The sequence below is a fragment of the Hypoxylon trugodes genome, assembly GCF_022578975.1.
Source record: "Hypoxylon trugodes strain CBS 135444 unplaced genomic scaffold F4822scaffold_3, whole genome shotgun sequence".
NCBI classification, from domain to species: Eukaryota; Fungi; Ascomycota; class Sordariomycetes; order Xylariales; family Hypoxylaceae; genus Hypoxylon; species Hypoxylon trugodes.
In genome coordinates this window covers 213159-227310 of record NW_026250018.1, presented here as the reverse complement: position 1 = coordinate 227310, position 14152 = coordinate 213159, and the positions used below count along the sequence as shown (strand labels likewise).

At 47.4% G+C, this 14152-nt stretch overlaps 8 protein-coding genes across 8 annotated transcripts; 4 read left to right on the top strand and 4 right to left on the bottom strand.

Moving 5' to 3' along the window:
- Positions 1 to 171: 171 nt before the first annotated feature.
- Positions 172 to 1579, bottom strand: F4822DRAFT_153135 (Metallo-dependent phosphatase). Its single transcript, XM_051453044.1, has one exon. It carries the CDS (start codon positions 1462 to 1464, stop codon positions 301 to 303), a length of 1164 nt encoding a protein of 387 aa, XP_051316300.1. The 5' UTR covers positions 1465 to 1579; the 3' UTR covers positions 172 to 300.
- F4822DRAFT_153134 (uncharacterized protein) lies at positions 1580 to 2051 on the top strand. The gene has a single exon (XM_051453043.1). The coding sequence runs from the start codon at positions 1696 to 1698 to the stop codon at positions 1933 to 1935; it is 240 nt and encodes a 79-aa protein (XP_051316299.1). The 5' UTR covers positions 1580 to 1695; the 3' UTR covers positions 1936 to 2051.
- Positions 2052 to 3880: 1829 nt separating this feature from the next.
- F4822DRAFT_441888 (uncharacterized protein) lies at positions 3881 to 5906 on the top strand (the record flags this gene model as incomplete). Its single annotated transcript, XM_051462917.1, has 3 exons — positions 3881 to 3982; positions 4118 to 4244; positions 4335 to 5906. The coding sequence occupies 3 exons, from the start codon at positions 3881 to 3883 to the stop codon at positions 5570 to 5572; spliced, it is 1467 nt and encodes a 488-aa protein (XP_051316298.1). The 3' UTR covers positions 5573 to 5906.
- A 1160-nt stretch (positions 5907 to 7066) lies between these two features.
- Positions 7067 to 8228, top strand: F4822DRAFT_153027 (uncharacterized protein). Its single transcript, XM_051453040.1, has one exon. It carries the CDS (start codon positions 7229 to 7231, stop codon positions 8087 to 8089), a length of 861 nt encoding a protein of 286 aa, XP_051316297.1. The 5' UTR covers positions 7067 to 7228; the 3' UTR covers positions 8090 to 8228.
- Positions 8229 to 8363: 135 nt separating this feature from the next.
- Positions 8364 to 9334, bottom strand: F4822DRAFT_426369 (flavin reductase like domain-containing protein; the record flags this gene model as incomplete). Its single annotated transcript, XM_051460539.1, has 2 exons — positions 8364 to 9139; positions 9199 to 9334. The coding sequence occupies 2 exons, from the start codon at positions 9332 to 9334 to the stop codon at positions 8364 to 8366; spliced, it is 912 nt and encodes a 303-aa protein (XP_051316296.1).
- A 204-nt stretch (positions 9335 to 9538) lies between these two features.
- Positions 9539 to 10768, top strand: F4822DRAFT_153059 (uncharacterized protein). Its single transcript, XM_051453042.1, has one exon. It carries the CDS (start codon positions 9686 to 9688, stop codon positions 10259 to 10261), a length of 576 nt encoding a protein of 191 aa, XP_051316295.1. The 5' UTR covers positions 9539 to 9685; the 3' UTR covers positions 10262 to 10768.
- On the bottom strand, positions 10430 to 12785 carry F4822DRAFT_153011 (Vps5-domain-containing protein). The gene is made up of 6 exons (XM_051453039.1): positions 12575 to 12785; positions 12474 to 12521; positions 11904 to 12406; positions 11465 to 11845; positions 10815 to 11417; positions 10430 to 10759 (listed from the first exon to the last, which is right to left on the bottom strand). Exons 1-6 carry the CDS (start codon positions 12609 to 12611, stop codon positions 10598 to 10600), a joined length of 1734 nt encoding a protein of 577 aa, XP_051316294.1. The 5' UTR covers positions 12612 to 12785; the 3' UTR covers positions 10430 to 10597.
- A 169-nt stretch (positions 12786 to 12954) lies between these two features.
- Positions 12955 to 14043, bottom strand: F4822DRAFT_393419 (mediator complex protein-domain-containing protein). The gene is made up of 2 exons (XM_051457296.1): positions 13801 to 14043; positions 12955 to 13747 (listed from the first exon to the last, which is right to left on the bottom strand). Exons 1-2 carry the CDS (start codon positions 13879 to 13881, stop codon positions 13268 to 13270), a joined length of 561 nt encoding a protein of 186 aa, XP_051316293.1. The 5' UTR covers positions 13882 to 14043; the 3' UTR covers positions 12955 to 13267.
- Between the last annotated feature and the right edge of the window lie 109 nt (positions 14044 to 14152).

The following is a 14152-nucleotide window of genomic DNA, read 5'->3' as shown; positions in this document are numbered from 1 at the left end:
CCCTACTGGAAGCGGCGAAGGCAAGGGCGACAAAAACCCGCATTCTATTTACACAGGCAGAAACGAGAGCGTAAACGCGTGGACAGAAACCACTGCCACAATAGTGCTAATCGTAACCAAGGCTCAAAGATTTGCGCCGCCCGAAAGATACGACAATATCATCACTGAATTGCCTATCTGAATTGATATTGCGAAGTTTCAAGGATTGACAAAGTCTAAAGGGGCGATTTAGTAAAGCACAGCCCCGTTGCACGTATGCGAGAGTGGCTAACGCCCGGAAACTTCGGAGTGGCCAAATATTTAGATATTATGATCCCAGACAGGCAAGTCGATGTCGACGACGATAGGCTTGTGTAACCGCCGCGGTCCTGAATGAGGATAGCTACCTGCCTGGATGGCGCAGTTAATTATACACGTCTCCTTGCGCCCGAGTCGCCCGATCAACGCCGGTCCATCACTCCGAGCGGACGTTGGGTTCCCGCTAAGTCCCCGCGTACCGATGCCCGGGTCTGCGTCTTCTGGGTCTGTTGGTTTGTTGATTGTAGACCCACTGGAACTTCGTACTTCGGAAACAGACATAGGCAGTGATTGTGGTGATAGGACCTTGCTGCCGTCATTGTTCAGGGGCAATCCGCCTTTAGCCGAGAGGTCGACCAAGCAATTCTTCTGGTTCCCTACACCTGGATCTTCCCACTGGTAGTTCGTTTCTAGCTCATTATATCGAATAGATTTGCTTGATAGGTCCCATCGTACGCGGTGTACGCCTCGTGCCTCGTGAACATGTCCACAAAGTGCTATACGTGGCCGTACTCGCCACACCGCCTGTCGTAAGATCTCGCAGCCCTTCGCTTCTCTATGACGAGATTCATCCCCGTGTGCGCGCACTGGCCCGTGTGTAATAAGGATATCGGTATCAAGTGGAATATCGTTCCATATTCTCTCTGCTACGGTGGAGTCCTCGCGGGGATACTGGAAGGCCCATTTCCCACAAGATGGGATAAAGGGTGAACCGAATACACTGAAGATAGTTCGCGGTCCAGACGAAGAGGTGAGTCTGATTGTACAACTCGAGTGTTCGAGGTAGGTGAGAGATTTGGATAATTTTAAAAGGTTTTGGCAATCGGTGATGTTCTGTGGCGTGTTGTTATGAAAGTAATCTCCATACTGTTCGAAGAAAGCGGTGTCGAGTGTGATATCATGGTTTCCAGCAATGACCAACTTGCATTCAAAATCGGCCTTTTCGAGCCATGCCACTTGCTTCGAAAGCTCGGTGAAGCTCCCCTGGTTCGTCAAGTCTCCGCAATGGATAAGTACGTCGCCCTTCGGAAGCTTCACTGTGCAGTTATGCGTGTCTGATATGCAAACGATTCGTGTTCTCCGGGTCCGCTGATGAACTGGTGACGAGGATACGTGTGACTTTTTCATCGTAGCTAGTTGGCTATGGCGGTCTTTCCCTTCGGTCATAATGTTTGATATTTGCTATATCCTATTTCCATCATTGGCGCCTATAAAGTAAGGGTAATTGAACGGCTGGGAGCATATCACCTAAGCTATTCAAACTAGGTGATTGTGTTTCCATGAATACAACACAGGGAGACATTCGTCACTAGATAAGAAACTGATATTGGGGAATCAGGGAAGAGAAAAGGAAAGGATGTAGGCAATAATTCTGAGGATTCGTATTGTATAATTTCTATGAAGTATCTAATGATAATGACGGTAATGGTAATGATAGCTGTTCAAGGTGTTGGTCATTGTACTCGCCCACATGCGTACCTAGATATGAAAATAAAGTACCATCTGTATAATGAGGTTGGTACGATTTATTCGAGGGTATGGACGACATTAACAACATATCATGATAGGTGGCATTGTGAGCTTGTTTGTCTCGTGTTGAACAAAAATAAAATAATTGGTTGTGTAAGAAAAAGTTGAAGCTCGGTCCCGCATTGGTTAAAGAGAAAATGTCTGAGAAGCAGAAGCCGGGGGGTTGGGTTACATGGAATGTATTCTAGAATACAGTTGGAGATATTGGGGTAGAACTGTGCAACCCATATGAAAATTCTATGCCAAGCACAGTGTAAAGCTTCTTAATGACCCCGCGCAGATGGTAGCACAATACCAATCAGACGGCTAGGATTTTACCGAACCTTGTCACATCTAGGCTTGGCGTAACACTATAATGTTGCATTCCACAGTGCATTTTATTAAATTCAGGGGCAGTCCGAGCCAGCCATGGGGGGGTCCTTCTTCCACCTTATTTTATTTCTTGCATGTAAGATATCGGATTGTCGAGACGGGATGAAGCACGACAACTTTAATAATCTTGGAAATATGTAAGTCTAAATCCATTATGTACATATATTGGTAGATTCGAGGGATTGATCTGCATATCTATATAGATTTGTACATGTATATTGTATTTCTTAGGTATTTGTATGAAGTCATTTAGAAATGTTCTCGGTATAAAAGATACATTCTTCTTAGTTTAATGTCCATGTGCTACTGGAAACTAGCAAATTCCAATTGGAATAAGTTAATACATAAATGGATAAGTCGTGACCCAATCCGGGTTTAGTCACAAGACGATAAACGCGGTACGGGTAACACCCCTAGGAAAGCCACCCGGTAATGTACCTAAAGTATACCTAAATCTAAATGAAGAACTTGAAGAACTTTATGCGTGGACGGTTTGTTCTTTCCCCCCTAAGCTACCAAATTATTTTCCCATTCATTGCCCTTGCCAACTCAACCAATTCAAGGTTGAACCTAATACTTGTAATTTGTCGCAATTGGGAAGAGACGGAGAGACAGAAAAGTGGAAGCGACGAATGTTCAGGCCAATCCCCTTTCCGCATGCATCTCATCACCCAATCGCTTTCCTTCAACCAACCCCGGCTCCTTCTCTTTTCCAAGCCTGTACTATACTTCGTAGGCCCTGGGACCACAATATTTGCTTCTGCCACTGCCACGCCACGAACCGGCTCCTGAACCCATCCTAGCCATTGCATTGGTCTTTTTTCCTCCTCACGCCTCACGCCTCACGCACCTTTCTGTCCATCACCCAGTCCGCCAGTCCTATCTCCTTCACCACTCTGTATCCCCTCGTGAGAGGCCAATTGTCTTCCTATTGGATCAAGGACTGGGCGTGTGAGAAGGGAGGATCCAAGGAATCAAGCGAATTTACGTGTAAAGATCGATAAAAAAAAAGAGGTTGACGATTGGGGAGGAGAACCGAATACCTAGCGACATCGATCCGCCTACCTCACCAAACTCCACGATAGCTCTCAATAAGACAAGGACGAGGCAAGATAAGACAATACAGGAAGACAAGAGGAAGAAGAAAAACCATAGGGGCCGGTCCGTCGTGGACGACTAAACCGGGAACTTGCCAAGATAACCATCAACTAATTCACTAGATCACACGCCGTTTTTTTCGTAGTGGTCGACCTCTATTCTTCGTCACTCTTTTTCTCAAGCTATCTTACCTGCTATTACTTACTACTACTTCCTTGCCTTTACCTTCCTCGCGATATTCGTCGGGTCTAATTTGACAGCCGCTGGCGACTGCTGTCTGTCTCCATCGCGTCGCTCGAAGTTGATTCGATTTCACCGTCACCGTCAACTATCACCGACATAGCCACAACCACGGCCGCGCCAACACTTTTCTTAAAGTCTCGTTCCTTCTCCGCATCCTCCGCGATTCGCGTAACCTCGAATTAGAAAAAAAAAAAAAAAAAAAAGGCGAACGTGGATCGTCATTTGACTCTTGGTTTCCTATATCGGCCACTCTTCGTAACACTGGATAGAATCGATCGACAGCATCTCAAGTTTCACGGGTGCGTTGTTACTCGTGATCGTCGCTGATCGAATTTTTGAAATGGCAACTATGTCAGCGGTCTCGGGTACCACGACATTTACTCCTCCGACTAGTGAACACGCAGATCATTCGGGGTGGAACCACACCTCTTCTAATCATGACGTGAGTCTCCTTTTGCTGCCATCACTACCATCGTCGAAGTTACATTCCCTACTGTCTCATATTACATATCGTATATTTCTTACAATTATCCCTTGTGTATCATTTAACTAACACGTACTGTGCTATCTTGTATAGAGCTCTATGCCACATAAATTATCTACAGAACGACATGAGACCAATGGCGTAAAGGGGGGTTCCCATTATACAAACGGGGACTCAGGCTATGATCCTTACGCGACAGACAACTACCCATCAAGCAAAGGTTGGATCCCTCTTGAAAGAACGGTTTATATCTTCCCATAATAAGAGGAGGAAGGCAGTGTGAATAAGGAATCTCGCTAATTATGACTAGATACCCGCACAAGTCAATCAACCTCGATATCTGATCACAAGCGACCGAACGCCGATGTTTCGCCCTCGGATCTCGAAGATGAACACTCGAAATGGATCCACCGGGATAAGTTAGCTAGGATAGAGAGCCAGGAACTTCAAGCCGCTGGTATTATTCTTCCCAAACCGAGGGCTCAAAGCAGGCCGAGGCGAGATCGTAGCCCGGACAAAGCAAACGGTCATCGGCGAGGTACTGATGCTTCAGAAGCGCATCCCGTCTCAAGATCACGAAAGAATTCGGAATTGAGTGTTGAGAAACCCCTTGAAATTGAAGTACCCGCCTGGGATTTGCGGCTCCCAGAAGAAATAGCCGAAGATCCCGGTGAATATTGGGTAACAAAAGACAGTGTCAAATCTCGTATCCCAGTCGCCAAACTGAGTCCAGCTCCGATTCCCGTCGATTATCTGGAACGAGATGCGCCTGTGACGCGAAAGCAGAGTTTCCCCCTACTCGACGACGAAGCCTCGATTTCGTTACCGAAGCCACGATCGCGGAGCGGCAGCTCCAACGCGTTTGATGACCCCCCGAAAGTCCAACCTTCGAAGCGCTCTGTTACGGAGGGTTCGCCCAAAAAATCGACGGCAACCGATGCCGCCGGGGCTAGGAAAAGCTCTGCACCGACAAAGACAGCCTCGCAAGGTCGACCGAAGACTCGATCAGGTACAAATACTCGCAGTGGTTCCAGAACACGACCAACCACCCGATCCGGCGAATTGTCGCCGCCAGTGTCTAAATCTGCGCCGGAGGGTGATCCGCCGTGGATGGTGTCGGCATACAAACCTGACCCCCGGTTACCACCGGATCAGCAACTGCTTCCTACTGTTGCGAAAAGATTACAACAAGAGAAGTGGGAACAAGAGGGCAAATTCGGAAACATATATGACAAGGAGTTCCGTCCTCTTAATGATGAAGGTTTCTTACGACCTCCAGAATTGGAGAAGCCGAAGGACGTCGAAGAGAGGCAGGATGAATGGCCATTGCGGCCCGGCGCTAAGAGTCCAAATATGAGTCGTCCTGGTACCAGTTCATACTCGACAATGCCTAAAATTTCGGGCACGCCTAATATGACTCCTCTTGCGAGCCCGCTTTCGATCCAACCGCACAACCAAAATGGCCAGAGTCCCAGAGTACCGACACAGATGGAACAACCCGAAGAAGATACGAAGAAATCGAGTTGTGGTTGCTGTATTGTCATGTGAACTGTCTGGGACGGTATGCATATATATATATAACCTCTCGAATCTCTTCTACAATTTGTCAAGCACACCATTGACGTGGGCAAACGATCAGATTAGACCTGAACGACGTTACGACTCTCTGGGACTTTGGCCACATTCAGCGTTGTTTTATTTTACCAACACCGCATCCGCTATTCAATTTTCTATCTCCTTTGTTCGCGGGTCAACTGTCCGTCGCATCAAGATCTAGCCCTTCTTCCGCCGCCCAGTCGACATTTCGCACCGCTACCGATATACCATCACTTCCTTCGAAGGGGCAGACTTGAAGTCTCTGCGCTTACAATATTTCTTGTTACTATCATCATCTTTTCAATGCTTGTAAAAAGGTTACCGGCGTTCACAGGTTTGGACAGCAGGTTTCGGGGTCGTTGGGTGCACAGATCATTCTTCTAATGGAGTCCCGGTTGCCTTATCCGTAGAAGGCACCCGTGTTTGAGCTTACTGCTGTATAATTCGCCCTTTTACTTCATTCTGCTACCGACTACTTGGTTTTAGTGGTTGCTTGTGGGCGACAAGGGGTCTTACTACTGTTTTTGTTTTTGAGTAGGGAAGGCATTTTTTCTGTGGGAGAATTCTGATTGGAGACAGACAGATCTGAAAGCCGACTTTAGAGTGCGCAAAGGCTCTTACGGTGGCGAGGAAGAAGAGGACGTGAAGATCGAGTTGTAAGCTGCCGGCTAGGTGATTTCAGATACCCCCTCCTGGCTGGTTGGCACAAAAAGTAATTTAGAAACTCGAGCGAATATAAATCTACATCCAGTTTATGGCAGTTGATATCTTGAAAATCGTACATCTTATAACATATTTTGTAGTCGAGCAACTTAGTGATACGATTCTACACTATGCATAGATATATGGGTGGGATGTTTGGCCCTGGTTGAAATATGTAGGCATTTAGGTCCCCTATACGCCTTTATGTCGCAAGGCCCAGAGAAGAAGACACGTCCTTCTAACGCCTTGGTATCCTTTTCAATGAACCCACATGATGTAATCTGGAAGCCCAGCGCTCAGGTATTATGCGCTATGAGCACCGGGCAGCTGGCTTTTAGGTACCTCTTGGGGGTGCTTCGTCTATATCGTTGATGACAGAGCTTTACTTAGTAATAATTAGTCGTGGATTCTACTATTTAAATTTTAGAATGTGAATGCTCTTTGGCTGACATAGAATTGATGGCCTTAGGGCTTGTAGGAGATCAAAGCTCTACTCGTCAAGGCAACAAACTCTCAGGAACATGCACGTCCTTAGCCGCATCTTACGTATATGAACCCTTAGAGACAAAAGATTTTGTATAGCTTACACGTGAAAACTCTAAGGGTTGTTAGGTGCGTTTACGTGCTTATAAAAGGGGAGTGTAGTCGAGGTACGTCTAAGACTTTTTCGTCTTTAAAACATCATAGACTCCTGAAGCTCCCTGAAGAATATTGCAAAACATCATAACACTCTAGAGTGAGCGACACCTATGACAAACGTTGCCATAGGCGTGGATAGGTATATTTGGACTCGGTGACCTTTTAATCCCAACATCGTCGCCAGGCGAGAGAACCATCCTCTCCTACGTATCCAGCAAAAACAAATCCATTTACGAGGGTCGGCCTAGATCTATTGATTCCACCAACATGTATAACCCAGACTCGGAGCCCAAACACGTCGACGATTCTTCGAGTTCTGACTTCGTTCTAATCTCGGAATTCATCAACCAAGAGCGAACACAGAGCCTAGCGCTAACACAAGCCAATAATACCCTTGGTACCGTAGACATGAAGAACATGGAGGATTGGGATATGGTTAATGGACCGAAGCCCGTCGAAAGCATCCATGAAGACGACGAAAAATCCGATCCCACGACCTCGAAGCTCTATGCTAAGACGCGACGTGAAGCAGAGGGGCCGCTTCCCGATTCCACTAATGGTCGTCGTAACTCTGGGCGTCGAGGAAACGCTCTACCTCGTTTCGTCGACAGTATGCCGCAGTCCCAGGGAGGTGAATTCCCCATAACTATCAAATGCGGCCGCAAGAGCAGTTTTCCCGTCAATTTTCCTCCCGGAAGCAATCTGGCGTTTCAACGCTCAGAGATCTACCAGATCAACAGGAAATTGGAAAAGCTCGAAAGCCTCACGACACACCAGACCAAAATCTTAGACCGACTAGTCCAGGTTGAGAATGCGCTCCTCGAACTTGATATCCTACGATCACGCATCAGCACCGTTGAGACAGATACCGAGAAGCTGCGTGTGCGAGCGCTAGAGTTCGAACGGCAGCTTAATAACTTGCGACGGAATGCAAAATCTATACGGAAACGGTCGGTTGAAACATCGGAACGAGACAGAGATTTGATAGGTCATATAAGTGATACGGTCACGGATCTACAGGTGCAGATCGATGAATTGGATGAGGACTTTGAAGGCTTTTGGGGTGATCTTGATGAAATCGTTACTAGACTGAAGAGGGACCTAGTGATCGAGGTTCCGTCGTCTTGAGATAGCGGTGGGAGTATCAACGGGAGCTATGGTTGGTGTATTGTTGTTGGCGCAAATTGCTTATTTATGGTCGTTGTTTGGAGTTATGTGCCTGGCTGCTTAATATGCCAACATTTTGCATAGGGGTATCGACAGAATGAAGATAGATACCTAGATACTAAGCATGCGATAAATGGTTTTTCATTAAAAATGTCGGCTTCGTCTCCGGTGAGTTTTGCTGCCTTTAAATACATCGAAATTGTGTAGAGATTTCGTGAAGGAAGACATCACTTGATCAGTCAGTGGCCGGCCTTTTCAAGAGTTTGCGTCCCATCTGTCGGTATGCTCTATCAGCATAAGCAAGCGCGATATCGCCATCACCTGTAGCCTCGCCGGATATAATATCTAAGACTTCACCCATGATGATGGCGTGATGGTCGAAGTCGCAGTCTACAGGAGGCTTTAGATGGTGATATCTGCACTTCAATACGTGTAGGATGCCTGGACCTCGAAATACGGGTAACGTACTAGGCCGCACAGTGTCAGGTCCGGTTGAAGCATTTCCCCGAGCTAGAGATATCTTCCTGTGATTTTCTCCTGACTCCCACTCCTGCAACCACTGCTCTCGTCCTAGTATTTCAGCGCCAAGTTTCTCTAGACCCGCGAGAACACCTAGATCTGTATCTTCGGACGCCCTGTTTCCCCGAGTAAATAGATCGGCTATCCTAGCGCCATGGTCGTCGCCGCTGAGGATATGGGCATTGAATCTGCGGCTTTGAACGAGGGCTTGATGGGTTGTGCTCGGAAGGGTAACATTGAAGGTGACCCTTGGAACTGGGTCAATGGATAGAGATGTAAATGAAGAGACGGTCATAGCTCGGGGAATTGGTCGTGGTAATCGATCAACCGCTCTTCCGTTGGCCTCGGCTGGAGTCTCGAGGGTCGTGATGACGACTACAGGGTGTGGCAGCTGGCGCATCACAGCGCGTAGGGGACTCGATAGCGCATGTTGAGCTGGTTTCACTGGCCTCTTGCTTGTCTCGCCATCTTGCGACTGTGGAGTAGTGGCTGCTATGAATATCGTGTTAAAAAGAGTAAATTTAGAGATATTCATCCCCTAAATATCTCACCTCGGGCTTGTCCTTCAGCCCCTCCAAGAGAGGACTTGGTGGAAAAGCTCACCGGAGCTCCGGTTGTGTTAAGAAACGAGACATTTCGTGGTTTTGCAGACTTGAATGTCCACCGTAGACCACGAGGAATCTTCATTTCATTCCATAGGGATCAATTCTGCTTCTGAAGCCGGAATTGGCTCTTTTTCTTTTCGATGTTGTCCAAGTTTAGAAATAATTAAGTCTCGACTAAGCTCAAGCTGAAGAATATCGAGAGAGAGAGAGAAGATAAGAGATAACGATAAGGATATCGGAGTTGGCAGTTGAATACGGACCGGCGATTTTAATCGAATTGAAATTTCCAACTCTGCGATTTTCCACTAAAAAGTCGAGCTTCATATCTCAATTCTAGCGAAAAGACAGCATATCTCACAAAAGATCCAATTGAGTTCGCGAAATACCAAGCCATAAAACAACCACTACGGCCTTATAAGTATAACTCGCCAAAATGGCGACAAGACTCCCCAACGCCCTCCCGAGGCGCCCAACAACCAGCACATTAACCCACCACGCCTCGATATCCATACCAACAGCAAAACCCTCGCATACACCCCTCTCCCACACTCCCTCCCGCGCAGCAACCCTAATAAGACGCCCGCGACGCCCCTACAGCTTCACCCAGCTCGTACAGCAAACCGACGGATCAACATACACCCAACGTACGACAAGTCCAATCGGTCTATACAAAAGCACGAAAGACTCGCGAAACCACATCCTATGGCAACCGAATGATCGCTCCCTCAAAAACGTCGAGGTAGACGAGGCCGGTAAACTAGCTGCTTTCCGAAATAAGTTCGGTCGAGGATGGGATGCGGAACGAACGGTTTCAGCAGAGGAGGAGGCTGAGGTGAAGGGAGAGGAAGGAAAGAAGGGAGACGCGGAGGCGAAGACAAGGGATGCGCAATCGGCTGGGTATGATGCATTGAGTGATTTGATCTCGACGTATTCTGCGAGCCAGAAGCCGCCCCGGAAAGCGAAGCAGCTTAGGAAGAAGCTGGCGCCCGCGGCGGGTAAGAAGAAATAGAGTGTATCTCGCGATTAAGGCGATTGTCACGAGAACCCGAGGCCATGGAACTACGGGCGATAAGTTCATGACAATGTTGAGTTGTTGTATACCCGGGTATACGGAGCTGATAGTGGGATACTCCTAAGAGCCGTTGAGAGATAGTGGCCTACCTAGAGGGAAATTTATCACGCGCATCTATTGCGTGAACTGGTTTCTAGAGACGAGCAACTCATAGCAATTGTACATCTATGTATACATCTGTTCAAAGACTCGGAGCACCGGAACTCGCCATTTGTATTGTATGAAGGATATCAAGTTTTAAACACCCTCAACGGTGGAACTACAAAACTACAATTAATCCGAGTCTTCATCAATGGTAGCCCTTGCTCGATCCACCGCGGTATCACCACGACCAGCGCCCTTATCGTTACCCTGGTAGATAGGCGGGCGATAGAACACTGTCTCGTCGTCCTCGGCGTCCAGTTGCATCAGGAAAGTTTCCCATTTCTCAATTAACTGTAAATGAAGTCAGCTTTCGTGTATGGATATTTAGAAGGAATATTGAACGTACCTCCTTTTGCGCTTCAACAGCACTCTCCAAGAATGTCTCGACAGAGGACTTAAAGTCCTCAACCTTCTCTCTTTCAAAGCGGTCAAGCTCCGACCGCATTAATCGGCCCATATCCTCAAATAGCAATCGGGCTTGATGAACCTTGCGTTCGGCATCAGCAACCTCGGCACCAACCTGGTTGAGTCGGTCTTGCTGGGATCGTCCCTGCCGGAGGAGCTTGTCTTGAGCAGACTTGCGCTTCTGCATCTCCGACTCAGCGCTATGCCATGAGTAGAATGCCTTCTGTCGTTGCGAGAAGGCTTGCTTGACACTACCTATTAACCGGATGTATTCGTCGATGGTAATACCAAAGGTTAGGACGTCTTGCTGAGCTTGTCGATCGTATACATCTCGTATGGTAAGCTGTAGATCTGACAAGGCATCTAGCGGACCGGAAAGAGAAGGGCTTAGCTCCACGGTTGAAAGAGCATGTAGAGAGGCAGAGAACTCCCCGGCTGCTTCCGCCATAGCCTTTCGTTGATTGACCATCGTATCCATAGACTTCATTAAGGCCTTTAGTTGGTTTTCTAGTGCGTCAAGGTAAACTCGTCGATCGTGGAACCACTGTAATTGTTAGACATGAGACTTCTGTAGAAGACAATCGGACCTACATCATCTTGTTCAACAAACTTGCTACCGCCTCCGACATTGATACCGAGGGATCCTAGGACACCCTTGCTCTCTCCGGGTATAGGCTCTCTTCTCTCCTTGTGTTTGACATCGACATTAAAGGATTCGCTTTCCAAAAATAGTTTTAGATCGGGGTCGTGTTGTAGTGTCGGATGGGCGGCAATCTTGTTTAACATCTTCTCTAGAGCGGCTCGGCGGGATTCGACGAAGTTGGTTTCGAAACGGTTGAGGGCTTGTTTCTCAGGAGGCGGGGGGACTACAACACCGGGATTGTTCCCATGCATTGTGTTATAAAGCCATAGGAAATCGCGGTATCTTCTTTTTACCTCAAACTCGGGTTGCCTGTATCCCTTAGACGTAGTCTAGTTATAGTTAGAATATCGTCAGAGCTGAGATTGGCCTATCAATTTCCCTTCATACCTTTGTACGAACGGAATAAACAATATGGGAGCTGGTTAAGTCTCCAACTTTATGCGGATCGCCAACAGAAATCTGGAAGATTGGTTTGGCTGCCTGCTCGATGCTGACACTTGGCTGGCCTGTAACTCTGATCGGGCTCGGTTGCGCAGCCTGGACGGGAGGAGGGGCTCTCGGGCCTGTTGGTCTTTCAAGTTCATCGTCTTCGATGCGGTGAGGATCAGAAGGGCCTGCTCTCTTTGGCGCTTGTTGCGGCATCGTTGTTCGGATTACCATCTGTTCCTTCTGCGGTGGAACCGGCGGTTCGTCGGCCTGCGCATCTGCGCCAGGGCCTGCATTTCCTCCAAGGGGGCCCAATGGGCCTAACGGATCATCGGCGGCTTCGAGTTTTGTAGACTGAGCTACTAGTCGTCGTATCGGACCCCTTGGACCTCGTCCTGTAGGTGACTTGATGGAAGATTGGGATTGCTGCGACGATTCGATATCTTGGGTTTTGGTCGAGCTATCTATATAATTAAGCCGTTTTTAGCGACTGCGATAAACTTATTTCAAGGTAGAGGGAGTTAAACGAACCCTCTTGGTTGAATGACGGAGGAACCGAAGAAGATTGAGACGGGACATCTGCTGATCGTTAGGTAAACTGAAGTGAATAAATTAGTATGAGGTAACCATACCGCCCCAGGGTGAATCGCCTGCTTCTCCTAAATCCATATTGATTATGTCAAGGTCGGCGACGAATTTGAAAAGGTGTAATTGAGGTTGTTGTCAACATGTATTGTTATACAGAAGAAAAGCGAGTTACAGGTATGTAACCGAAGAAAGCTCGGGCTTTCTCTACTACTGGTATGATGTTTTTGGGGGGTTACGTTAGCACTCGGCTTGCTGCTGCCGGTACGGTGGTGGCAGCCTGCTCCGACTTCCAGGGCTCTTTATAGTGGGGGGCCTGAATATAGTGGGTACCTAACTGTGCTGTATTGGATATACAGGGGTATTTACGATAGCTCCTACAGGAGAAACATAGACATTTCGTCCGCTATTACACGTAAAATTAGGGGTTCCTTGATTGTAAGTACCTAGGTAGGAATCATGCTATGATTTTATGGTAAATAATTTAAAGAATCGATTATATCGCTCACTATAGCTTTCCAAGTTGGATTATTTCGTTTTGTTGCTTCACTAGCAATATATATTCACGAATGAGAAAATGACCATGAACCCGACGAGTTCATATAAGCCTTAATGACTAAAATTAAGACTGATGGTCTTGGTGAAAACCCAACTTCCGTGGTATACGTAACTCCAAAAACGCCACCCAATGCTGATGCCTCCTAACCCCCGAAATTGACCATGAGAAACACCATAGCTGATTATAGGTAAGTCTGTACATGACTCGCCACCGTAATCGAATCTGCAGCGGCATCATTCTGCTCTATGAGTCGCCGTAAGTACAATTCTGCCTCTTTCCAGAGGTCGGCTTCCATGTCCCTCTCAACCTTGTCACTCCGGCTATTGAGCCATCCCACATCAAGTCCGCCTATCTTTCCGTCGCCGTCCGGCTTCAGAGGGGCATTGCGATGGCTAGCTCCCTGGGATTCGCCGCCTTCATCTCGAACATTCTGCGATTCCTTATCTAGGGAGATAATGTGTGCTTCCTCGAGTCCCCAAATCTGACGCTTCATGCCGACATTAACTGTGCGGAGCGTGCGTAGGAACTCGTTCAAGGAATCTTGAAAGACCTGGGACTGCTGGCCTTTGTCTTCGGTCATAATGGTATCCTCGCCTTGGGCTTGTTGCGTGCCGAGGGTTTGAATAGCTGCACCAGCGGAACGTAAAAGGCTGACAATTCCCTAATTATGTGTTAGCTTTGGAGGTCGAGTAGGAGTAATTGTTGGTAACGAACTCGGTCAATTTCACCTAGCTGCTGAATGCGCTCAGCTTTGGTGAAAGGTACGAAAGGAGCTTGCTCTCCAGTGTTCTCCATTGCGAATCTTGAAGATACTTGAGTTCTGAGCGAGGAGACGCTTTCAGCGTGTTAATACGAATGAAATATTCAAGTTTAGTATTTCCTAGGTAGTCGTGAATGAGATTGTTTTTCTTAGTGTTTGTATATTAATTGAATTGATGGATGTATTCGGGGAATGTGCAGGAGCCCTGAAGCTTTGATAATACGCCCTGTAAACCTACCTAGGTACCTAGGTAGCTTAAGGTTCTTCTGTGCGTCTATCTAATGTGGCCCATGCGTGGAAGCTAGG